This window comes from Halichoerus grypus, chromosome 5 (assembly GCF_964656455.1).
Source record: "Halichoerus grypus chromosome 5, mHalGry1.hap1.1, whole genome shotgun sequence".
Lineage (NCBI taxonomy): Eukaryota > Metazoa > Chordata > Mammalia > Carnivora > Phocidae > Halichoerus > Halichoerus grypus.
This window is the reverse complement of record NC_135716.1, coordinates 163,265,888-163,292,537: the sequence shown is the minus strand read 5'-3', so window position 1 is coordinate 163,292,537 and position 26,650 is coordinate 163,265,888. Positions and strand designations below refer to the sequence as shown.

Below are 26,650 nucleotides of genomic sequence, written 5' to 3'. Positions count from 1 at the left end.
GTTGTTACTGAGCACCAGGTACACCGCTATCTAACCGTTTCACTTGTATTCGTGAACCTGAAAGCTTTTCAAGGGAAGAGAGTGTTGCGGTGTTCAATAAAAACCTGTTGAGTGGATGAAACCATTTCCCTCATTTCCAGAATTTCTGCGGAGCGCCGCCAGTGAAATGTGTGCGGACTGATAGGTCAGAGCTCTTATTCTCCAGGCCGCTTTAATGTGCACAACGTGCTTTCAGCTCTCCGGACAAAGACACCGATACTTCGCAGGTCCCTCAAGTGGGACTCAGAGGACCCAACCGAGCTCCAGCCTTCTGCAAGCGCCCGTCCTTGGTATCTCGGTACTTGTAGTTTTGTCCACTATATCTTTGCCCGAGCAACGGACGCTGAGACCACAACTCCCGTCACCGCGCGAGCCTGGCGCCGTCAGAGCGCAGCCTCCGGAGGGGGCGCGGGCGCCATTGACTAACCTGCTGGCCGAAGGGCCCGCCTTCCTAAGCCCAGGAGCCCCTGTGATTGGTCAGCTGTCTCTCCTCTCACGGAGGGGGCGACAGGTGAATGAAAGGGGGGCGTGTCGGTGCGCGGAGCTCGGCGGCAGCGCGGCTGGATCCCGCTAAAAGGTGAGAGCTGAGAAGCGGGTTCGCGCTGCAGCTTTCATTGGTTTGGGGAGGATTCGGGGCTCCCCAGGAGGTCGGCCTTGGATGGGGGGAGCGGGCAGGGAACTCCCCTCTCGGTGGGCCTCCTTTGGACCTCCCGGCCCTGGCTACTCCCGAGACCCCCGCCGCGCGAACCTGAGCTGGATGACCGACCCTCCCTCCCCTCCAGCGTGGGGAGGGGTGGCGTGGCGCGGCGGCAGCTGTCCCCCCTTCCCTGGCATTGGACTGTCCCCCCGCGTCGTCCAGCTGGGTGGTCCTGGCGCCCGCCGATTGCGATGATGCCGGTGGGCGAGGGCTCGGCCAGGCTGGGGCAGCGCTCACCAAAGCGATGGTCACTTTGTCCGCAGGAGGCCACGGGAGGGGCAAGGCCCCAGTTCCCCACCCTCAGGAGCCAAATACCGGTCCAGTAACTAGTTCACGTGATCTCTGCAGGGTCGTCTGGCTCTGGAAGTGGGCGGGGGGAATCCCCTTGTCTTGGGAGCAGTTTACAGGTGAACCGAAGATGCAGTTGACCCCGAAATTCTTTCGGTGGAATTGGAAACTCTTCTCCTGTGTCGTTTCCCTCCACTCCATGCGTTGGGAGAGGAGTGACTTCCCCAACCCTTCGGGGAGTCAGGTTGGCATAGCGGTTAGCATGTCAACTATGGAATCAAACCAATTTTGGTTCCAATCCCAGCTTGGGCGTGTTAGCTATAAATTTGGGAACCTCAATTTCCTCCCCTGAAAAAGAGAGTACAACGATTATATCTACTGCATTGGGTTATTGTGAGATAAAACTTAATGCTTGTAAAGTACTTCTTACAGTGCTTCATGAGGAGAGGTGTTCAGTAAATGCTAGCAATTGAAGAGCAGGTGTTTGTTTTTGTTTTTGTTTTAAAGATTTTATTTATTTATTTTAGAGAGAGAGAGCGAGCGAGAGAGCGCATGAGCAGCGAGGAGGAGCAGAAGGGGAGGAAGTGGCAGGGGGCAAGAATCTCAGGCTCACTCTGTGCTGAACACTGAGTGGAGCTGGACCAGGGGCTCCATTGATCTCACCACCCTGAAATCATGACCTGAGCCGGAAACCAGTAGTCTAACGCTTAACCATCTGAGCCACTCAGATGTGCACCCCCACCTTTTTTTTTTTTTTTTTTTTGATGATCAGGTTTTCATTATTCTCAAGTTGGTAAGACTGAAGGAGTCTTGTCAGAGTTAGTGGGTGGAATTCAAGGCTGGTTTTGGTGCCTGAGTGAAGACAGTTGTGGGATTTGGGTAGGAATCCCTGGGGAATGCGCCAGTGTGTTGCAGGTGGTAGTGTTGGCATCTGCTCTCTCCTGGAGGACATGCACTGTACTTGGTTCATTTTTCTATTCCTGGCATCTTCCTTGTATGTAGCTAGTCACTGTTGAATTTAATTGGAACAGTGAGAGGGTTTGGGGGAGGGGGGTCCCTGCCAGAGTGTGGATAAATGTACTTCTGACAGCAGTATACCCAAAGAGCTTCTTTCCAAGGAGAAATAGCGTCCCAGGGATGCAGGACACTGATCAAGTGATATGAATAATGATTTCCACAGTATATGACAAGTATAGGCTTGGGGACAGACTTGCAAAGTTAGGGAGTATTAATATGACCCAATAGAATCTAGATTATTTGCAGCGAGAAAGCCAAAGATGGGTTTTGAGTACTATTGCTGGAAAGGAGCATCTTCCAGTGAAAGATAGAAGTGCCCTGGGAGGGGCGCCTGGGTGGCTCAGTCGTTCGTTAAGCATCTGCCTTCAGCTCTGGTCATGATCCCAGGGTCCTGGGATCGAGCCCCGCATCCAGCTCCTTGCTCAGCAGGGAGCCTGCTTCTCCCTCTCCCGCTCCCCCTGTTTGTGTTCCCTCTGTAGCTGTCTCTCTCTCTCTCTGTCAAATAAATAAATAAAATTAAAAAAAAAAAAAGAAGTGCCCTGGGAGAAGGCCCTGTAGATAAAACCATTCTTCAGGCTAAGAGTTGTTGTGCCTACACTGGTTTATCTTCCTGTTTGCCAACTACCTTATCCCTCTGCCCCTCTTCCTTTCCCCCCTTTGTTTAAAAAGAAAAAAGTGAAAGCAGTACATACGCATAGTAAAACACCCTAACAGTACAGAAAGTTTGAAAATGAAAAGTGAAAGTCCCTCTACATACCTCTTACCCTTAATCCTTCTTCTCAAGTATATCTGCTATTAACTCTTGCTTGTATAACCTTATGGGGGAAAAATCATGCATATGTGGACGGGATCATACAGTACATTTTGTTTTGCATCTTGCCTTTTCCTCTTAATATATCTTGGTGACCTTTCCATAATGAACACATACAACTCTAGCTCATTAAAAACATGGTTGCATAGTATTCACCTGTGCGATTGTACCTCATTGACTTAACTTGTCCCCTGTTGGTGGACATTCAGATCACTTTTACTTTTGCACTAGTACAAAAACCTGGTGAATGGACATCTCTGAACTTGTAATTTGGTGTTTTTTGACAACACATCCGAAAGGGTAAATTTTTACGTTGAAATTTCTGGGAAAAAGAAGTGTGTATTTTTAAAACTTTTACATTTAATATTTAAAATTTTTTTTAATTTTTGAGAGAGAGAGAGAGAGAGAGCATGCACATGAGCGGGGAGGGGAGCAGGGGCAGAGGGAGAAGGAGAGAGAGAGAATCTTAAGCAGGCTCCACTCCAGAGCCAACTAGGGGCATGATGCATGGCTTGATCTCAGAACCCTGAGATCATGACCTGAGCGAAAATCAAGAGTGGATACTTAACCGACTGAGCCACCCAGGCGCCCCAAAAGAAATGTGCATTTTAGGTTTTAATAAATATTGCCAAATTCCTCTCTAAAATGGTATTCCAGATTATATCCACATCAACATTGGATTTTAGCACATTGAAAAATGTGATTTTACCAGTCTGATAGGTTTTCTTTTAGTTCTTTTTTTTTTTTTTTTTTAAGATTTTATTTATCTGAGAGAGAGAGAGAGAGAGAGAATGAACAGGATGGAGAGGAGCAGAGGGAGAGGGAGAAGCAGACTTTCCGCTGAGCAGGGAGCCTGACCCCAGGACCCTGGGATCATGACCTGAGCCTAAGGCAGATGCTTAACCCCTTAACCGACTAAGCCACCCAGGCGCCCCTTTCTTTCAGTTCTAAAGAAAAGTAGAGTGTGATATTGAAATGTTGCATTTTCCTGTATCTCATTTTTCCCTTCATATTTTGATAGCCAAAGGCAATGGCAGGAACTGCCTGAAAGGCTTGGTTAGAGCAGTCAGAAGAGGTGGGAATGACAGTGAAACCTTAGTTCTGTGACAACTTTCAGGGTTGATATTTTTGGGAATTGTGCAGATACCTGACAGGTCTCTTCCTTTCTGAACCAAATGTTAATTTTAACTACTTTGGATAAAAAAAATTCCTGAAATTATGACATAACTTCCTTGACTTTAAAATGAATATAAACAGATAAGAATCATCTTGATGACTTAGGCCCATCAATGATAGCCCCAGGCTATAATTTATTGCTGTCCTTAGGCCATTTTGAATATGTAGGAGCATCTAATATGCTTAGCTACATGGCCTCAGGCTGAAATTTTGAAAAAATTCCTGGGTCTGTTTTTTAAGTAACTTTTTAACCTTTTCCTAGCTGTTAGTTTTCACCTTTGTCAGTTTACTTGCTTAGAGACACTCCTTCACTTCTCTCCCTAATTGGTTGTCTAGTTTCTAAACTTAATGCATCACTTGCTATAAGTACGTAGAAAGTAGGTGTGGACAGCCACTTAATAAGGTTGTTGAGGGTCTTCAATGAATCTAGTCTGTGCAGTTAGTACATAGACCTTGGGGCGTCTATTTTGCCAGTGGAAGGGCCCTTTTTGTGGGTAGGGAATGTCTGATTTCTGGCTGGGTGAGGTATTGTTGTGTTGCATTTGTAGAAAGGAAGAGTGCTAAGGAGTTGTTTGTGGTTGGCAGCTCTAACTAGGCCTTTTGTGATTCCAGTAGAGGGAGATGATGTACTTGGTTGTAGAAACTTATCTGTGTTCCATGGGTCAGTATGGAAAAGGGGTAGTGGATGGATTGTTACCGAAACCCAAGTTCGGCTGCTTGTTGCTCAAGAGGCCAATACTCAAGAGAGGAGCCCAGCCACCTGAGGAGAAGGCAGACTCTTGTCCAAAAGCCAACTCCGAGGTTTCTGCCTGGCCCAGGGATTTTTAAAGGGGTTTAATCAGTTAAGGGAGTACGGTGGGCTTTGACATTTCTTGATGATGTGCGGCTCAATGATGCTAGCTACAGAATTATCTCAGCACACAGAGGTTGTGCAAGAAGGTCTGGCTCCTGGCTACCCCGGGGTTGTGCAAGAGTACTCTGATCTTTCTGCAAAGGAGGGCAAGGTTTACAGATGCGCAAAGGGAGGTCAGTAGAGTCATTTGCGTGACCTTAAAAAAGAAAAATGTTTTGTTAAAAGATTGCCAGGCTAATCAGAGAGCCGAGGCGGCTTCAAACAGACTTGCTGGCCTCTGTGGCCTGGGAAAGTTCTGGTCCTTCATTTTCCAAGGCCAGTGGTCTGCAAATCTCAAAGAAAGCAAATTAGTTCGGTTACAGATCAAGGGCCTTAGGTCAGTAAGCAAGGAGTTGTGTTAACTTGAAGCAAGTTAACCCTTAAGACCAGCTGCAGTGCTGTCAGAGGACAGCTCTGTGGTTTGTGTGATGGGAAAAGATTGAGGCGAGAGCTCAGAGAAGAAGGTCGGCATCTGTCTTTCTCACCAGCAGAAGGTTTTAAACTTGATTTATACCTGTTCTACTTAGCAGTTAAGAAAGGAGTCTTCCTTTGCCCTTAGCCAACCTACCTTGTCCAAAGCACTCTGCCAGGTGCTACGGAGGGTAGCAGATGAGATAAGACATGGCTCATGCCTTCAAAGGCTTGGAGTCCACTGACAGACAAGGGCCAGGACATAAAATTCGAGGGAGTGAACCAAGGGTAGTGGAGTCCATCAGTTGGGAGTCTCTCATTTGCAAGAGATAGAAAACCCAACTCAGACCAGCTAAGGCAAAAAGAGACTTAATTGGCTTCTGGCCCAGCATGAACTGGGGCACAGAGGGTGTCCCTGGGCTCCATTTGTTCCTCCTGCCTGAGCCAGACTGTCATCTTTGTCAGGCTGGTTCCCCTGGTGCTGAGACAGCATCTCTGACATCGCACATGCTCACAGAGTAGACAGTGCTCTTTTCTGGAACCTTCACTAAACCTGTATTGCTTTTCATTGCTCTGACCAAGCCACGTGGCCATTTCTGAGCTAATCACTGCACTCAGAAGGTGGGATGCCTTGATTGTGTTATATCTGTTTATATCTAGAGCCTGGGGATGGCGCCAGCTTGATGCAAAACACGTTGGCCAAGAATGGGGGAAGGGTGGATCTCTCAAAGCCAGAATGGGGCCTAAAAACCATAAGAACGATGACTGTATGCAGGCTAGCCCAAGAATCCACCATGCTTCCATGAAGGCATGATAATAGGGGTGTGCCGAGACAGGTGAGTACAGTCTCCAAGGTCCGTGTCAGGATTGAGCTCTAAGTATTAGATTTGGGTATTATCTATATTCTGAGTCTTGAAGAAAGTATAGTGTAGGCATAAAAGCAGGAACTCCAGGGGATAACTGACCTGGTTTTGAGTCCTGGCTGTTATAGCTGGGTCATCTCCTACCTTCTCTAAGTCTCAATTTCCTTATCAGAAAAATGGGGACAATTTTATCATCGGATTTTTATAAAAATGTATTGAGAGCTTCCATGTAAAACACTATGTACTGTGCCACGTGCAGCTTGTTCTGGTTATTTTTGTTGTTTTTCATAAATTAACCCCGTTGGACCACCTCTGATTTTTGTTAGATCCCAAAATAGCCTATATCATAAAGACACTACTGAACCGGTGTTTGGGGAAGAATGAAAAAGAAAAATTAAAACTGAACATCTTATTTGTAAGGTTGGGATCGGTGAATTAACTGGAAAAAAAAAAAAATCTTGGCAGAGATACAGGCCACTCCAGAGAAGCAGCAGCTGGTGGAGAAATGGAGATGCAATCCTATTATGCCAAGCTCTTGGGGGAGTTGAATGAACAGCGAAAGAGGGACTTTTTCTGTGACTGCAGCATCATTGTGGAAGGGCGGATCTTCAAGGCCCACAGGAATATTCTGTTTGCCAACAGCGGCTACTTCCGCGCCCTGCTCATTCACTACATCCAGGACAGCGGGCGGCCCAGCACCGCCTCGCTGGACATCGTCACGTCTGATGCCTTCTCCACCATCTTAGACTTCCTGTACTCTGGGAAGCTGGATCTGTGCGGGGAGAACGTGATTGAAGTTATGTCAGCGGCCAGCTACCTGCAGATGAACGACGTGGTGAACTTCTGCAAGACGTACATCAGGTCATCCCTCGATATCTGCCGGAAGATGGAGAAGGAGGCGGCGGCGGCGGCGGTGGCCGTGGGGGCTCATCACGTTGACGGTGGAAGCCCCAGTTCAGGCAGGGAAGGGACCTCCTGTGATACCAAGAGCTTGGTCTCCTCGGCAGCCGAGGGAGAGGAGAGTGTGGACTGTCCGAGAGAGTCCCCTTGCGGTGACTGCCAGGGCTGCCACCCGCTGGGACTGGTGGTGAAGGACCGCCAGGGCTGTGGCCCAGCTGACGGTGACCTCTCTATTCTGCCCAAACAGATAGAGCCCAAGGTGGAGTTTGAGGCCGACGAGGTGGAGGTGGAGGGTGGTGAGCCGCTGCAGCCTTATGCCGCCCCACTCAGCCTGGCCCGCGTGGCCGAGGCTTTGCCCGGTGGCCAGGCTGTGGACTTGGCTTACGGTAACTACCACGTGAAGCAATTCCTGGAGGCACTTCTGCGCAACAGTGCTGTCCCCAGCAAAGGCGATGCGGACCATCACTTTTCTCGGAGTTTGGAGGGAAGACCAGATGGTGCAGGAGGACCCATGAGTTCCATGATGGATGTCCAGACTGACTGGTATGGAGAGGACTCAGGTGAGCTCCACGAGCATTCAGCATCTCTGCCGGTCCTTTAGCACGCACACCTGGGCCTCTTCGGCTCCTGTCATCATGATCATTGTCATGGTCACTGCCATTACCGTCATTGTCATCACCACCATCATTACCACCACATTACCACCACTCCCACCAAGCGATGGTCATTGAGCACCTGCTGTGTGCGGGCCATTGTCTCTTCCTCTGTGGTAGTATTTTACCTCTACAACTAGAGTGTAAGCATGTTGAGGGCAGTCTGAAGACATGGAAAGAACCTACTGTCTTCTACTAATAAGCAGTGGGACTTGGGTTAAATCAGTCAGTCTCTTTGAAGCCATTTTGTTCAGGAGATAATCATCCCTGCCTTGCCTTTATCACAGGGTTGAGGACCAAACGAGAAGGTTCTCAGAATTTTTTCTCTTGTATGATCACATATTCCAGACAGGTAAGAAATCGATACTTCTCTTTGTGAGCCATGGTGCCCGGCACATGGTCGACAGGCACTTAGCGTGTCATGGTCAATGGTGCTATCTACTTGAGAATATCTAAAATGAGTTGGCATTTGGCTTTATGTGAGTAGGTTTCTTATATCCTTTGGTAGGCTTTTTTTTTCTTTTAATAATTAATGTTGATAACTCCAAAGACATTTGTGTTTTAATTAAATCATCACCCTTAAACTAGCTTTTATATCAAATATTTTCCTTTGGTAGGCTTTTGCGTTTTAAGAGAACTTGGTTGTTTCCCTGAACAACTCTGAGAGATGAGTTGACATGACTAACTCCTCTTAACAGGTGGGGTAATTGTGTTGTAAAATGTCCTGTAGGAGATTGAAATAGACTTGGCTGCCACCTTACTGATGAAAGTACCCTATAGCTTCCAGAACCTCAAGCCAAGAAATTAATGAATCCCAATTTAAATTCACCCTTCAATACTGGGCAGTGAAAGTATTTTAGATAAGGGAGATCAGCCGCTTTTATTCATTACTAAATGGCTGTCTTGAGACATTTAATTTCATTTTTTAAAGCAAGAACACTCTGTATGTCTGATTAAAACTAGGCTTGAAAACTCGAAAATGCTGTTTCCGATCCTCAGGACACTGGCTTAACCAGCATTTAGAAGGTAGTGGCTGTTTTCATGAACACACTGTGGGAACGGGTTGAAATCTCATTTCTGTGCATAATAGCACTTCACAGACGGTGACCACCCTTTCACACCCATTAGACCCTCATGAGTTTGGCAGGAGAGTGTGGAGAAACTGAGACCCACAAGGGTTTGGTGAATTTCCTAAGAATGCAGAGCTGGTTAAGTGGCAGAGCTAAAACGAGAAACCTGGGCTGGCTTCATTTCATTCAAACAAACTGTGCAGGCAGCACAAATGAATAGAGGATTTCAGTGCCATGATTTTATCTTTCAACCCCTCTGCCTGTAACCACAAGCATCAAGAAATAATAATGCAGGCCTACTCCGTCTTCATTCAAGTCCAGTCTGTCTATCTGTCTGTCAAGTCAGGTTTCCAACTAGAAGGTGCTGTGGACAAGGCAGCCACCCTGGCCCCTGGCCATGCCTGTCGTCTGCCAAGTTTTCATCCCATTCACATGGCTCCTGGGTAAATTTATTCCAAATGCCAAGGCACAGAGTAGGACTGATGTGTTTGGTCATTCATTTATTTGCTCAAATATTTGAGGACCTTCCTGGTAAAGACACAAAGATAAGTCAGACATGGATCCAGCCCTCAAAGAGCTGGTGGTGTCTTAGAGGAGGTAAGATATGTGTCATTGGCATCACATGATAGAAAGACAGTAGGACTGGAAGACAGATGGAGGTGTGGCTTTCCCAGTGGTCCAAAAGCAGAACTGGCTTCCGCCTGGGAGATCAGGGAGGCATTATGAAAGTGGCATCCGAGGGTAAGAAGAGGAGAGAAATTGATGGGAGTCAGATTATGGAAAACCTTAAATGCTAAGAGGTGAGGTTTTGTCTGTAGGCACAGGGGAATTTTTTGGTAGTTACTGAGCTTGGGAGGAGGCAGGTTCTGTGCTTGGGGGAGATTAATTTGGCCTTAGCACCAGATGGCGTGGAGATGGGAGACAAGGGCAGGGAGACAGCCAGGAGGGTGTCATGGTAATTCTGTATCCACATTGCTCACATCTGAAGTAAGCAGACACTGTCAGGTCATAGGGTCCTCCTATCAGCCCTCCTCCCCCAGACCTCCCAACCCCAGCTCCGGCACCTCCCACTGCTTCTTGGTAGGTTCATCTGCGTTGGCTACCTCCACTGTTTTACTTCCTACTCTTTTCTCAGCCCACTGCAGGCTGACTTCTGCCCCCTCCACTCCACCGACCCTGCTGCCATGAGGTCAGCCACGCATTTCTAGAGCCAATCCAATGAGTGATTTTCAGGTCTTATCTTACTTGGCCTCTCTCAGTAGTTGACTCTGCCCTTTCTCTCCTTCTTGAAATTCTATCTTCCTCTGGCTTCTGACACCACGGGTACCCATTGCTCTGACCTCTGCCCATTCCTTTCCAGTCTCATCACGGGGTCATTTAATGCCAGTGTGTCCAGTGTTCCATCATTGGCTTTCTTCTTCAACATCTTATCATTCCTGCCCATTCATTCATTCATTTATTCATCAGTTTGTTCTCTGTATTTATAGATCTGATTCTGCTTTTTGTTTGCTTATTCATTTGTTTTGTTTTTTAGATTCCACATATGAGGGAAATCATATGGTATTTGTCTTTCTCAGTCTGACTTATTTCACTTAGCATAATACCCTCTAGGTCCATCCATGTTGTTGCAAATGACAAGATCTCATCCTTTTTTATGGCTGAGTAATATTCCATAGTGTGTGTGTGTGTGTGTGTGTGTGTGTGTGTGCACACCTTATATCACATCTTCTTTATCCATCCGTCAATGGACACAGGCTGCTTCCATATCTTAGCTATTATAATTAATGCTGCAATAAACATAGGGGTCCATATATCTTTTCAAATTAGTATTTTTGTTTTCTTTGGGTAAATTCCCCATAGTGGAATTTGAGAGACCTCCATACTGTTTTCCACGGTGGCTGTACCACTTTGCATTCCCACCAACAGTGCATGAGGTTTCCTTTTTATTCACATCCTTGCCAACACTTGTTATTTCTTTTTGATTCTAGCCATTCTGACAGGTGTAAGGTGGTATCTCATCGTAGTGTTGATTTGTATTTTCCTGATGATTAGTGATGTTAAGCACCTTTTCATATGTGTTGGCCATTCTGTATGTCTTCTTTGGAAAAGTGTGTCTATTCAAGTCCTCTGCCTATTTTTTAATCAGATTGTTGTTGTTGTTTTTTTTTAGATTTTATTTATTTATTAAGAGAGAGAGTGAGCATGAGCAGGGGGGAGGGGTAGAGGGAGAGGGAGAAGCAGACTCCCTGCTGAGGAGGGAGCCCAATGTGGGACTCGATCCCAGGACCCTGGGATCATAACCTGAGCCGAAGACAGACACTTAACCAACTGAGCCACCCAGGTGCCCCAATCAGATTGTTTTTACGGTGTTGAATTGTGTAAGTTCTTTATATATTTTGGATATTCACCCCTTATCGGGTTTATCAGTTGCAAATACCTTCTTCCATTCAGTAGGTTGCCTTTATTTTGTTTTGTTGATGGTTTCCTTTACTGCACAAAAGCTTTTTTTTTTTTTAAGACATCTTCTTTTTTCTTTTTTTAAAGATTTTATTTATTCATTTAACAGAGAGAGACACAGCGAGAGAGGGAACACAAGCAGGGAGAGTGGGAGAGGGAGAAGCAGGCTTCCCGCCGAGCAGGGAGCCCGATGCAGGGCTCGATCCCAGGACCCTGAGATCATGACCTGAGCCGAAGGCAGATGCTTAACGACTGAGCCACCCAGGTGCCCTGCACAAAAGCTTTTTATTTTGATGTAGTCCCAATAGTTTATTTTTGCTTTTGTTTTCCCTGCCGTAGGAGACATATCTAGAAAAATGTTGCTATGACCGATGTCAGAGAAATTACTGCCTGTGTTCTCCTCTAGGATTTTTATGGTTTCAGGGTTCACATTTAGGTCTTCAATCCATTTTGAGTTTGTTTTTGTTTGTGGTGTTAGAAAGTGGTCCAGTTTCATTTTTCTGCATGTACCTGTTCAGTTTTCCCAGCATCGCTTATTCAAGAGACTGTCTTTTCCCATTTGTATATTCTTGCCTCCTTTTTCATAGATTAATAGACCATATAAGCATGGGTTTATTTCTGGGCTCTCTATTCTGTTCCATTGATCTATGTCTCCATTCATTCAATCATTTAACAAATATTTATTGAGCACTTACTATATGCCAAGCACTGTTCATCGGAGTGAACAAAAGGCAGTCCTTGTCCTCATGAAGCTGACATTCCAATGCAGGGAGACAGACAATAAACATATAAGTAAGTATATAACATGAAGAAGAACTAAAGCAGGGGTTGATAGTGAAGGAGATGCTATTTTATTTAGTGTTGACAAGGAAGGCCTTTCTAACAAGTTGCCTTTGAGCAGAAACTGCAAGGGAGGAAGAGAGCAAACTGCAAGGTAAATCAGGGAGAAGAACATTCTGGGCAGAGGGAAGAGCAAGGTGCAAAGGCCCAGGTGCAGGTCACAATTGGCAAGTGAACTAGAGGAACAGCAGGGTGCTGCTGAGGCTGGAGTGGAGTGGGTGAGGCAGAGTGCTAGGGGATGAGGTTAGAGAGTTTGGATGAGGGCAGATCAGGTGGGGCCCTGAAGGCCATGAGAAGACCTTTGGGTCTTCCTCTGAGAAGGGACACCACTAGAGGTCTCAGCTGAGAGTGACTTGAAGTGACATATCTTAAAAGCATCCATGTGGGTAGTGTATGCTATAACCTCCAAAGTGGTCTTCTTGGATAGGACACTACTGCCTCTCAAGGTCGAACCGACCAGATTTCCTAATGGCTTGTATGAGTGGTATGAGAAAAAGAGAAGTTAGGGGTGACCCTCAGGTTTTTAGCTGGAGCAGTTGACTTAAACATGTTGTTTGTGATGCCTCTTGGATCTCCACGTGGAGATGTTCACTAAGCAGTTGCATCCTGTATGCTTGGGTTCCGGGGGGAATCACAGCTGAGCTATACATTTGGGAATCATTAATGGGTTCATGGAATTTGAAACCTATATATCCCATGAACTTATGGCTGTGGAAGGAGAAGGTAAGAGATTTACACACTGCGCCCTGGGGGAACTCCAGCATGTAGAGGTCAGGCAAATAGGGCCCAGTAAAGGAGACGGGGAGGGGGCAGGCAGGGAGGTAGGAGGAGAATCAAGAGTGATGGTACTAGGAAGAGAAAATGTTTCAGGAAAAAGGAGAAATCGACTATGTCCAGGACTGCGTGTAGGCAGAGTGAGAACTGATCATTGGGGAGGTCATTGGCGGGCTTGACAAGAGTAGTGTTGTTGAAGTGGGAGGCAAGAGACCAAAGGGCTCGAAACAGAGCTGGGGAAATAGAGGTGAAGACAGTGAGTATTGATGCTTCTTTCAAGCATATTTGCTGTGAAGGGGACAGAGAAATGCATTAGTAGCTGAAGGGGCATATGAGGTCAAGGTTTTTATGAAGGTGGAGGATCTAAAAGCATGTTTGTTTACTGGTGGGAATGATCCAGGAGAGAGGAGGATAACTGATGGTAAAAGAGAGAGGGACAGTTGATAGAGCGAGGGCAGACGAGGTCCCTGTCCAAGTGGTGGGGATGGTCTGGCTCTGCATGTGAGGAAGCACATTCGTTCATAGGAACAGGAGTGGAAGCAGACCGTATGTGTTCATGGGGGAGCTTGGGGGTGGCTGGGAGCATGTGGAGGTTCTCTTCTGATTGCTTCTCATCAGCTAAAGAAGCAAGGACAAGGGAACCTGGGTGGCTTAGATGGTTAAGTGTCTGCCTTCTGCTGAGGTCATGATCTCAGGGTCCTGGAACTGAGTCCCACGTCGGGCTCCCTGCTCAGGGGGGAGCCTGCTTCTCCCTCTGCCTCTGCCTCTCCCTCTCCCACCTCTGCTCATGCTCTCTCTCTCTCTCAAATGAATAAATAAAATTAAAAAAAAAAAAAGAAGCAAGGACAATGGCTGAAAGGGAGGAGGGGACAGTGGAGGGCAGAGACCTGATCAGAGGGAGGGTGTGGAATGGTCCCTGAGGAGAGTGGGAGAGAGTGAGCCAGGGAAATATTTAGGGTTCTTTTTTTTTTTTTTAAGATTTTATTTATTTGACAGAGAGAGAGATCACAAGTAGGCAGAGCGCAGGCAGAGGGAGTCCCTGACTGAGCCACCCAGGTGCCCTAATATTTAGGGTTCTTGGGCAGAACCAAGGGCTCTGATATTAGTGCTCAGAGGGTGATGGTTAGACGGATTCAAAGTGAGACCAGAACACAGTTGTGTATTTTTCACCAGTGATGTTAATTTGCCTTGTTTCAGGTATGGAATGGGCACAGATTTGTATTTAACCAGAATTTAGGTTTAACCAGGTGAACACAGAGGGAGAGAGAAGACCCAGGCAGTTAAGGATGGATGTGAAGGAGTGATTTCAGTGACGGACTGTGGGCACGAAACTGGGGAAGGAGAGGCATGAGGCCCCAAGGAGGTGAAGGACAGTAAAATGGCAGCATAGTCCATGATGTGGTCCCAACCGAGAAGGGACACTTAGGGGGTGAGCTGGAAAGATACGAGATAGTGGTTGGGAAGTGGGATGCTTGATATGTAGGCTGTGGAACAAATGCAGTTATTGGAAATATCTAGGTATGGGGCCATGATTCTCCCTCTCAACTATACACTAGGCAGAGTGTTTTAAAAATCTGATGCTTGGGATAGAGATTGGACATCAGTTTTGTTTTGTTTTTTTAAGTTTCCCAGGTGATTCTAATATGCAGGTGGAGTTGAGAGCTCTTGGTCTAGGACGGGGTAGCTGAGATGGGGTAGAGAACAAGGTCTTTGGAGGAAAGGAGGTCAAGGAACAGAGAGGCCAGGGTCATTTTCAGTACTCACATCAAGAATTACACCAGGAGTTGTATTTGAAGGCAATGTGATCAAATCTCCACAGAATGAGGAGGTAACCTCAGGGATCCGGGATGACTGTAATAAGGAGACGTAGCTGTACTATCATTCGATGGTGTGAGCTTCAAAAGATCTTAAGGTTTTTGAGGATGGAGGGAGGGACAGTGGTCTGGAGATGACAGTGAAGCACAAGGGGGATCCTACGCACCTCCGACTCAGAGGTGTCAGGGCGATGGGGTAAGGGAGGCAGGGTGCTCAGGGAAAGGCCAGGCCTTAATTAAAGCAACCACTCCAATTTCCTGAAGATTCTTAAAACTGTATTCTTCCCTTCTGTGCCTAAGCTCCAGATTTATCTAACCCAGATATGCCCCTCATGGATGCTCTGGGCCTGCCCCAAACATAGTAAAATCCAAACTGAACCTATCATTCCTCTAGTACCTGCTTTTCCTCCTGTGTTCCCTACCTCGGTTTATTCCACCATCATCCACCAGGTCAGCTAACCCAGAATCTCTGTCATTTTGAATCTTCTCTTTCCCTTCTTACCCTCCCACATGTGGTCATCAAGTGCTGTCCATTTTACCTCACATGGGTATCTCCTCTCCACCTCCGCGGTCCCTGCTTTAGTTCATGACATTTCTCATCCTCTTTCACCTGTACTTCCTGCCTTTAATATTGCCTCTCTTCAATCCTTCCCCTACAAGGTTCCTGGAGGGCGCTGTCGGTTAAGCGTCCCACTCTTGGTTTTGGCTCAGGTCGTGATCTCAGGGTCGCAAGACAGCCCCACAACAGGCTCTGCCTTTCCTGTGGAGTCTGCTTGAGACTCTCTGTCCCTCTCCCTCTGCCCCTCCCTCCCTGCAAATAAATAAATAAATCTTTGAAAAAAATTAAAAAGAAAAATCCTTCCCCTGTACTGTCTTCTGAGGGATCTTTTAAAACTCAAATCTGACCATGTACTTCCCCTCCTTAAAATTCTAGCTGCTTACAGAATAAAGTCCAAGTTCCTGAACATGTCAGAATCATGAGGGCAGGATTTTTATCTTTTCTGTTCACTGCTGTATCCCCAGGGCCTAGAACATAGCCCGACATTTAGTAGATGCTCAGTATAAATTTGTTGAATAAATGATTGACCATGACCTTCACAGTCTGGTTCTTGCCCCTTCCGCAGCCTCATTTCTCATCCCCCCTCTCCCCTCTGCTTTATATTCTGTTTTCTTATTTACCTCTATGCCTAAGTGTGCGTTATTTCTCTGTCTGAGATACCTTTCTCTGTCTTGAACTCCTGGTGAACTCCTATTCATCCTTTAAAACCTTGCTCAAAGGGGCGCCTGCATGGCTCAGTTGGTTAAGCGACTGCCTTCGGCTCAGGTCATGATCCTGGAGTCCCAGGATCGAGTCCCACATCAGGTTCCCTGCTCAGCAGGGAGTCTGCTTCTCCCTCTGACCTTCCCCCCTCTCATGTGCTCTCTCTCTCTCTCAAATAAATAAATAAAATCTTAAAAAAAAAAAAAAAAAAAACCTTGCTCAAAGATCACCTCTCCTGTGAAATCTTCTCTGAACTCCTAGAGTGAATTCATTACTTTCTTGTCTATGCTTCTTCATCACTTTGAACTTTGCACGTGTTACATTATATTGTGTGAATTTGTTTACATGTCTTTCTTTCCTGCCAGACTTAACTTCTTGAGGGAAGAAATGGGTGTCTTGGTAAAGGTGGACCTTATTAAGAGTGTCTGGCATGTAGTAGGCATTTAAATGAATGGTTGTATTGGTGAGATCAGGTCACGAGAGAGGAAGGAAAGTGTTGTAGTAATTCTTACTTTTCTGATGGAGATAGAGTTAACGGTTGGTTTTTCCGGGGACCAATGCTGGGCGCATTTGACTTAATGTTTTTGTAGATAATTGAGAAGAGATAAAGTCTAATGCCAGGCTGGTGGGGCTAGATGGCAGGAAGATTCCACAACACCAGAGGAGTGAGCAAGAAACTAGATCTCAGTCCCAGTGTGCTCAGTGACAAAATAATCCAACATACGTATGTAGTGATGAGCCAAGAGCTGCTGCTTTATTGTAGGAAACAGGCTTTGGAGTCACTATAGATGATGCAGAATGTTAGGCATTATCAGGCTGGGAACTTGAAACGAGAGAAAATAATCTCCACCCTTGGGTTGGGTTGTGTTGGGAAAGATGTTGGGTTCTCACTTGGGATTCGGCTTGCCATACTTTTGGCAGCACCTCCAAAAAGATAAAGCCCAGGTAGGTATCCTGAGAAGGTCCCAGAGAAAAGGAGTTACTACAGTGTTGAGAAAAACCACAGAGCCTGGGCTGCTTCATCGGTAAAGAAACACCAAGGAGAGGATGATGGTGACAAAAATGGCTGACATTCATGAGCCCTTACCATGTGCGAGGTGCTGTGCTGTAGGTATTACTTCACTTCATTCTTACCACAATCCTTTAAGGTGGGAACTGTTATCATCCCTATTTTACAGATGAGAAAAGTGAGGCACAGAGAAGTTAAGGGAGATGTCCAAAGTCATATGGCTGGTAAATGGTGGAGCAGTTCAATGAGCAATCTCATTGAACTCAGATTTCAATGCCTGGAAAGCTTGAGTCACTAGTGCCTTCCTGTATGATGTGATATGACCAAAGTCTATAAAATCCTGAAGGCTGTGCATAGAGGGGACACATCTTGGAATGCTGCAATGAGGGTAACTCGGGAAACTTGAACAGTTTTTGTATATGGGGGGGATAATCGTGTTGTCACCTTAATGGTTGTACGAGCAAGGTGGGAAAAAAAACAAAGGGTTGGAAAAAGATTTAAGTGAATCCCTGGATGTTTGAGGATTTCAGATCTATAGAGTTAATACGAATTCCGGTTGAGGGTGTGCATCACAGTACACATCTTCTTTTTTTTGTTTGTTTGTTTTTTTTCTATTCTTCTTCTTCTTCTTCTTTTTTTTTTTCACAGTACACATCTTCTGCACATGCCTGGAAGCTCTTCTTAGGCACTCCTGTCATAGAAAGGATAGATCCTGATCCAGGGGTCTGATTCATCATAACAGAGGGTTCCAAACTTTTGAGGGTCATGAAATCAATTCAGGAGGTCAGTTCAGGCTGCCACAGCAGAAATACCACAGATTGAGTGGCTTAAACAACAGAGATTTATTTTCTCACAGTTCTGGAGGCTCAGAGTCCAAGGTCAAGGTGCTGGTAGGGTGGTTTTCTTCCTGGCTCGCGACCTACTACCTTCTTCCTGGTCCTCACATGGCCTTTCGTCTGTGCATGAACAGAGAGAGAATGAGACCTCTGGTGTCTCTTCCTCGGATTATAAGGACACCAGTCCTATCAGATTAGGGCTCTACCCTTATGACCTCATTTAACCTTAATTTACCTCCCTATCTCCAAAAATAGTCACACTGGAGGTTAGGACTTCAATGTATGAATTTTGGGGGGATGCAATTCAGTCCGTAAAAGGGTCTCCATCAGCACTGCCTTAAAATGAAATCAGAGACAATAGACACTGTCAGAGTGAGTGTTATTTTGGGAAGCTTTTCCAGTTATCCCCTTGAAGACATGTGAATTCTGAGGTTGTGATGTAAGCTGTGTCTCTAACTGCGAGCCATAGAGAAGTTTAGAAGCCGGTACCATATGTCATTCCTTGCAGCCTTATATCAGAAGCCCACTTTACCCTCTGGCTGATTGGGAGCCAGACAGAGACTTGGAATTTGTAGTGTCTTGCCCTTAGCTGGTGGTAAAGTTGATGTCCTCCCTCTGGGTCCGGGCTGGCAGAATTCCCCAGGTCCCGATCACCTGTCGGAGGGTGGCCAGTGTCACTGATGCTTACAACCCATTTGGTTCCCCAGGTGACGTGCTGGTGGTCCCCATCAAGCTCCACAAGTGTCCTTTTTGTCCTTACACTGCCAAACAGAAGGGCATCCTTAAGCGGCATATCCGCTCGCACACAGGTGAGCGGCCGTACCCCTGTGAGACCTGCGGGAAGAGGTTCACGCGACAGGAGCATCTGCGGAGTCATGCCCTGAGCGTAAGTGTCTGGGCTGGAAAGTCTCCTGTGGTGAAGGTGGAGGGGATGGAGGGGAGGGGGCTCCTGACATTGTCTAATGCAAGGGTGAACCAGCCTGCCTTTTACTTCTCTGTCCCCTGGAGCATTTTCAGAGAATTTTAAACATGTGTTTCTACTAAATTAAAGCTGGGTTGGTGGCACTTAGAGAAAGTTAAAACTTATATAAGAGACTAGTTTTCTTAGACTCAAGAAGGTTTGTTTTTTGGGTTTTTTTTTTTAGATTTTATTTATTTGACAGAGAGAGCACGAGAGAGCACAAGCAAGGGCAGCTGCAGAGGGAGAGAGAGAGAAGCAGGATCCCCACTGAGCAGGGAGCCCGATGTGGGGCTCGATCCGAGAACCCTAGGATCATGACCTGAGCCGAAGGCAGCTACTTAGCTGACTGAGCCACCCAGGCGCCCCCAACTCAAGAAAGTTTAGATCCTGGTCAGGGATGGTTGTCATAAGGCAGAGAACAATGGGGTGTGGACAGGGGATTGTGGGTCTGTTCTCACCGGTGTGATGCCAAAGGTGAGAAAAGTGCATCCTCAGTTTTCCACCCAACCCCAGTACCTGGATGTGGGAAAAGTGTGTGCCACCCTTTCTAAGGCTACCTGTGGGCAGCAAAGAGGACTTCAGACCCAGGGGACCTCCCCTCCCACTGGCTCCCCCCTGAGGTTCTGTCTCCCATGTGAGTGGTTAATTCCCACCAGCTAAAAGGCATTCAGGCCATTTAGGAAGGCATTGTATTTAAGATCATCTTTGAGCAAGGCAATCAGTCTTTAGAAAATCAAACATAAAAATGATTTGGACTTCAGAGGATACTATCAAGAATGTGAGAACCCACAGAATGGGAGAAAATACTAGTGAATCATTTATCTGCTAAGGATCTAGTACCAGAATATATAAAGAACTCTTTCAGTTCAACAATAAAAGACAAATAACCAAATTAAACAACGGATGTGAATAGACATTTCTCCAAAGAAGATACACAATGTCCAATAAGAACATGAAAAGATGCTCATCATCACTAGTCATTGGGAAAATGCAGATCAAAGCCATAGTGAGATACCACTTCAGACACACTAGGATTGTTATCGCCAAAAAGCAAGTAATAACAAAGTGTTGGCAAGGATGTGGAGGAATTAGAACATTCATACACTGCTGGTGGGAATATAAAATGGTGCAGCCACTGTGGAAAACAATCTGGTTGTTCTTCAAAAAGTTAAGCATAAAGTTACCATAGACCGCAGCAATTCTATATCTAAGTATATACGCAAGAGAACTGAAAACATACATTCGCACAAAAACACATCTGCACACAAAGGTTCATTGCAGCATTATTCCCATAGCCAAAAAGTGGAAACAACCCAAGTGTCCATCAACTGATGCATGAATAAACAAATTGTGGCCTATCCATACCATAGGCCCTTATTCAGCCATAACATGGAATGCAGTTCTGATACATGCTACAACATGGATGAACCTTAAAAGCATTACACCACGTGAAAGCAGCCGGTCACAAAAGGCCACATCTTGTATGATTTCCTTGATATGAAATACATAAGATGGGCAGACCCATGGAGATAGAGTAGATCAGTGGTTACCAGGGGCTAAGAGGCTGGCAAATGGGAGAGGGGTGGCCGTTAATAGGCACCTGATTTCTTTCTGGGGTGATGAAAATGTTCTGGAACTAGATGGTGGTGATAGTTGCACAACCTGGTGAATATACTAAAAACCACTAAATTGTACGCTTTTATTTATTTATTTATTTTTTATTCATTTATTTGAGAGAGAGAATGAGAGGCAGAGAGCACGAGAAGGAGGAGGGTCAGAGGGAGAAGCAGACTCCCCGCTGAGCAGGGAGCCCGAGGCGGGACTCTATCCCGGGACTCCAGGATCATGACCCGAGCCGAAGGCAGTCGCTTAACCAACTGAGCCACCCAGGCGCCCAAATTGTATGCTTTTAAAAGGTGAATTTTGTGGTATGTGAATTGTGGTTTTGAAAGAATCCAGATTTAAGTTAAGTACAAGGTTACTAGCCGTCTCCACTCTCAGGGCTGGCCCCAGCACCCCTGAGAATGGCCTCTTCCCATAGCCTCAAGTTTTTGTCTGTCTTTTTTTCCCCCCAAATTATATTTCCAGTCTGTCTTGGCAGCAGTAGGTTCCTGGTGCCCTGAAGATAGTTTACTGGTTGGAATCCTTATTCCCTCTATCTTTCCATGTTATACAAGGTCCAGTCCACCGCAGCCCCAAGAGGTGGTTTTCAAAGGCCCTGTCAGGTTGCAAAGGTCATGGACATAGCCAGGTTGGCTAAGGGTTGGGGTTTAGTGTAGAAAGCCTAGGAGAACCCCTGGAAGGCATTTGGCCAGGATGTAGTGGCAGCTCCAGTGAGCTGGGTGTTGTGTTATTGGCTTTTGTCCTCTGTCATTTCTCTCTGTCTCTGCCTCTTGTGTGCATCCTGCATCCAGAGCTCTCCACAGGAGAGGCTTTGGTTCACAGAGCCCCTCTAGGCTGGAGCTCCTGAAGAGTGCACACATTAAATAGATCCGTATGCAGAGGGGGCCCCTGGGGCTGCTGCCCTAAGGAGGAACTGCGTGGGGTAGGAGATCAGGTTCTTTTTTCTAGTTTGCAAAGTGATTCTCAGAGGTAAGGAAAGCATTTATCAAAAAAGAGGTAAGGACGGAGAAGATACCATCTAGGAAGTCGGCCTCCCTAATAACTGGACAATCCCAGGTACATAAAAAGCCACGCCTAAAATCCTCAAGCGTTCCCTGCATGCCCTTTATATGCCGGGCATAGAGTTATAGTAACAAATGTGACAGAGAACATGAATGAGGATGGCCCCTACCTTCTTGGAGCTTATCGTCTAGGGAATTTACTAACCATTTGTTAGAAATTCAACAAAGAGGGGCGGGGGGGCGCCTGGGTGGCTCGGTGGGTTAAGTGACCGGCTCTTGGTTCAGCTCAGGTCATGATCTCAGGGTTGTGGGATTGAGCCCCAAGTGGGGTTCTGTGCTCAGCACGGAGTCTCCGTGAGATTCTCTCTCTTTTTCTACCTCTGCCCCTCCCCCTGCTCACTCTAAATAAATAAATAAATAAATAAAATCTTTTAAAAAATTCAACAAAGGGAGGAGGATAGGCGAGAATGTGTATCTGGGGACCTAAGCTGGTCCAGAGCGTCAGCGAAGACGGCCGTCAGAGGCATATTAATAGCCAGGCAAGAGGCTTGGCGGCGGGGAGGTGGCACGTTCCTCGCCTGCCCGATGGCCTTGGGGTGGAAGCACCTTGGTGAGGCGGAGGCTGTGGCAGAGAGAGCAAGGGGGGGCGCGGCGTTTACTGTGTCCGCGTGTGATTTCAGGTGCACAGATCCAACCGTCCAATCATCTGCAAGGGCTGCAGAAGAACCTTCACGAGTCACCTGTCCCAGGGCCTGCGGCGCTTCGGGCTGTGTGACAACTGCACCTGTGTTACCGACACACACGACGAGGAGGACGAGCTGATGCCCATCAACCTTAGCCTGGTGGAGGCTTCGTCGGAAAGCCAAGAAAAGAGTGACACGGACAATGACTGGCCAATCTACGTGGAGTCTGGTGAGGAAAACGACCCCGCCGGAGAGGATTCTGATGACAGACGGCAAATTCGGCCCTACTTGTCAGATCGAGAGACACTTACGTAGCAGTAAATTTTGGTGGGGGAGAGGTTTTAGAATTGGTTGTTGCTTATTCTGCGTTCAAAAGCCGCCATTTGTCCAATTTTGTGGAACCCCAAGGGGAATATTTTTTTCACTGTTCCTCTACTTGCATTTTTGTTAGATTACATAGCGAAGGTTGGATCTTGTGAGTCGAAGGACTAATGACTACTTAGTGGAATGCCCTTGGTTTCAGAGGGCTTTGCTGAGTTAATTCTGAGGGAGTCAAGGCTGGCCCCAAGGCTCCCCATTCTTCCTGTCGTGCACCCAGACTCTGGTTAGGAGAGAGATAAGAAAATCTCCGTGCCTGTTTTCATATTGTCTCACTCATCTACATTCCTTTCTTGTCAGCCTTTTTCTCTGTAAAGGTGGGCAAGAATAGCTTGAGACCAGTCTCTCTTCTGCCAAGCCTCTCCTAATGGATTCCGTATTTTAGTTTTCTGGTGAAGTCTTAAAGAGAAAGCTTCATGACATTAGGTAGGCAGGGATGTTCGGCTACATAATCATAAAGGTACTTTTTAACTCTAAGGCTGCAATTTTAATGGCTGGGAGTATTTATGTGCACACAAACATGGAAATGAGTTGAGAGGCTCCTGGGGTACTCTGACTTGCCCAGCTGTATTAAACTTTAAGTTAGCCCTGGGAAGGGAGCCTGTGAGCCCAGGTCTGGGCGGTTTCCCTGTCTCGTTTGGTATTTGACAATTCTACACACACAGATCGCCTGTTTTGTGATCATAAAACAAGTCATTTGGGCGAAATTCAAAATACTCCTGCTTTTTCCAGCCATTTTCCAGAGTCACTGTTGCGGAGCGTGGAAATATGGCCATGCTGAGTTTTCTACTTTGATTATGAATAGAGCTTTAATTGGAGGGAAAGTGCAAGCCTATATAAACAAGTTATATTTCTAAATTGTTTACCCTCTGGAGGGAAAGAGAAGGTTGGTAGAAGAACAGGTTTTTAAAATCATTCTGCTTTTACCTCTGGAGGGAAAGAGAAGGTTGGTAGAAGAACAGGTTTTTAAAACCATTCTGCTTTTCACCCACTTTGCAGCCATGTGGTTATTCTAACAGAAGAGGCTATACTTCTTTAAAAGACCGAAGAGCAGGAAATATTAGGGATTAAAGATATTTAAGGCACTTTCATAATTTTGTCTTATGTTCAAGTATCCAAAATGGGCTTTAAAGGAAATCACTTTTTCTTCCTTTGAGTATAGTTGTGTTTCAAAAGGTGGCAAAACCACCTTTCTTTCTGCCTCCTGAACAAAAAAGCCAATAAAAAACATTATAAATTGGCTTGTGAGTGTTAGTCATTGAAGAGTTCAAAAGGTGTTTAAACCATACTTCTCAATAGAAGTGAGAACTCCAGAATAGTGTTAGTCAAACTGTGACCCCCAGACAGCTGGCCTGTGAATTCTTTGATACCAATCCACACAGTAGGACCACCTATTGGCCTGCAGTAGATTAGAAATTTTAAAAATGGTCTTTTGCCACAGATAGTTTTGAAAATTATTGTTCTAGATCAAGATTAACAAACCGGAAATTATCAAGGACCAGAAACACTTTTCATTCCTGAAATGGAAATATTAGCTGTTCTTTTCAAGGAGGGATCTTAGCAAAAGGGAAATCTAACTGGTTGTGTAGAAGGTGTGCTTTGCAAGGAGTTTTGTTTGATATTTTTGCTCTGTTTAAATTATTTCTAGTGGTTTTTTTAAATTTTATTTTTAAGTAATCTTCACACCCAACATGGGGCTCGAACCCACAACCCTGAGATCAAGAATAGCATGCTCCACTGACTGAGCCAGCCAGGTGCCCCATTTCTAGTGTTTTAATGTGACTTTTCTACCTCACAGTTCAACTTCTCTGCCCGCTTTCTCTGAGAGCAACGATCCTCCTCAGTGACTCTATGACCTGATCATATCCCCGGGTGCAAAGTAAATTTACATTAGCAATTCCACTGTAAGATGGTGAATTTCACCTGGGGATGATTTTGTCCCCCAGAGGACATTTGGCAATGTCTGGAGACAGTCTCAATTGTTACAACTCAGGGCAGGGTGCTGCTGGCGTCTGGATAAGGTTGCTGCTAAACATCCTACAATGCATAGGACAGCCCCTTAGAACAAAGAATTATCTAGTCCAAAATGTCAAGTGTATCAAGGTTGAGAAACCTGACCATAACATAAAGTAAGATTTAAAAAAAATTTTTTTTTTTAAATTTTATTTATTTATTTGACAGAGAGAGACACAGCGAGAGAGGGAACACAAGCAGGGGGAGTGGGAGAGGGAGAAGCAGGCTTCCCGCTGAGCAGGGAGCCCGATGCAGGGCTCGATCCCAGGACCCTGGGATCATGACCCGAGCCGAAGGCAGACGCTCAACGACTGAGCCACCCAGGCGCCCCTAAAGTAAGATTTTTTTAAATGACCTTTAATGAGTGAACTTAATTTTGTGTTATATTTTAGGTTACCTTTTACCTTCATAATATTTAGTAGGCCCTTATGCTCCCATTTCCAAGTTTTGGAAAATAGTGGAATTAGTAAAATGGGGAGCTGAGGCCAAATTGTTCATAACTTGCCCAAGCTCTGATTTGGTCTGTGATGTGGAAACTTAGAAATTCTGATCTCATACTTCTAGAATGATTACTAGGCTCTGGTCATTCTATTACATTTTAAAGTAGCAAAATCATGGGAGGAAAATGGAACATGAAGCTTAATATTTAAATGATTCTTTTTTCCATAATGTCTCTGATTGTTGCCTTCCTGGTTGGCTGTTTTGAGTTTGGGTGTTGACATTAGTACTAACTGGATTGCTGAATTTTATCGCTTTTAATGGAAATAATGACTTTGTTTGGACTATTAGATCGTAAACTGTCCTCTGTTTTAAATTTATGTTCACATTTGGTGGTCAGTATTTATAACTGCACAGTGCCTGAGGTTTAATTAATGGAGTTGGTGATATTTTTATAAGTAAATTCATCGTTGAGCCCAACACAGACCGTTAAGGACTCATTTTATATCTGGCATCTTTCTGGCACTTTCAATCCAAGTTCACAAAGGGATTCTTTGTCTTATATTAGATACGTTGCATGGGCAGGAACAGAATTCTTACTTGTAATGGAATTTAAAAATGGCATCCCTGGGAAGTTGTTTCTCTTGGGGGAAGGGGACATGCTTTTGTAGCAAGGGTTGGAAAGGAATGTAAATAAGGCCTGTATCTGTAATAGACTAAGAAATGACATAGAGCAACGTGACTGCTGGTCATTTGGCAGATAGATGCCACTTTGATGTAAATATTTTGGTGGTCGCTACCTGGTGGTCTGCAAAATGTGAAATTGAGTATTCTGGAGCTTCAGAATACGTGATGGGTTTTTATTGTCGTTCATTGATGTTGTGAACAAAGCCACACGTTGGCTGCATGTGCTGATTCTGAGGGCAGTGGGAAGACTGGAGTGGCCTGTGGTCATCTGAGTTCAGACTGCTTCATTAGATTGAGAAGTTTGGCTTGTGTGTCTCTTGTGCTTTGACAATAGAATTACCTCTGTGAAGTCTAGTGTTAACAGGGTGGGGAGGGGCAGAGGGTTGGGTGTGAAGTTTCTATTGCACTCTCTTTTGAGCTTTACCACGGTCCTTCCTGTTGCTGTTGGTCTCTTGTAGCTTGCCTTGTGCTTTCGTGCTGTCTTCCAGCTCCAAAGAGGGCCCTTTATTCAGTCGCTTGTGATGGGCAGTGTTTTCGTGGATTTTTGTTCAGGATTTCTGCTAAATATTGCTATGCTCCTCAAACCTTTCATTCTAGCGCGGACAATGGAATTCTTTTCGTCAGAGAATGCTTCTGTGGAGAGAAATGAGAAGTGTTTTGTTTGGCAGGAGTAGTTTGGTTGTTTTCCAACGTGCCCCTGGTTTTAAAAGGTGACACTAACTCACACCATTGCGATCAGATGATATGGGACCTTCATAACTGGAGGACTTCCAGCATCTGTTCTGACCCCCGGGGAGATTATTTCGCTACCCCCAATTCTTCATTGACAATTGTGGTTTGGGGGAGTGATTTTTATATCCATCGTTTGACTTTTGGATATTTGTCAGTAGCATATTAAAAACCAGGGGGTTAGGGTGGGATTATGTGCTTGGTGGGAGAAGGCTTAGTAGGAACAAGCTTGGGGATTTTAAGGAAGGCGTCAACTGGAGCTATATGTCTTGGTGACACGTGATGGAGATGGATTGTCTGTCGTGCAGACAGTGACAGGTATGATCATG

General features: G+C 45.7%; 1 protein-coding gene across 1 annotated transcript; it reads left to right on the top strand.

Annotated features, from left to right (window-relative positions):
• The first annotated feature begins 503 nt into the window (after nucleotides 1-503).
• ZBTB8B (zinc finger and BTB domain containing 8B) lies at nucleotides 504-24,734 on the top strand. The gene is made up of 4 exons (XM_036065191.2): nucleotides 504-616; nucleotides 6,521-7,654; nucleotides 18,516-18,694; nucleotides 22,074-24,734. The coding sequence occupies exons 2-4, from the start codon at nucleotides 6,700-6,702 to the stop codon at nucleotides 22,389-22,391; spliced, it is 1,452 nt and encodes a 483-aa protein (XP_035921084.2). The 5' UTR covers nucleotides 504-616; nucleotides 6,521-6,699; the 3' UTR covers nucleotides 22,392-24,734.
• The last annotated feature ends 1,916 nt before the right edge of the window (nucleotides 24,735-26,650 follow it).

Coding starts and splice junctions, on each gene's coding strand:
- ZBTB8B (XM_036065191.2), top strand. CDS start 6,700: ATGGAGATGCAATCCTATTATGCCAAGCTCTTGGGGGAGTTGAATGAA. Junction 7,655..18,515: donor CTGGTATGGAGAGGACTCAG/GTGAGCTCCACG, acceptor TTGGTTCCCCAG/GTGACGTGCTGGTGGTCCCC. Junction 18,695..22,073: donor TGCGGAGTCATGCCCTGAGC/GTAAGTGTCTGG, acceptor GTGTGATTTCAG/GTGCACAGATCCAACCGTCC.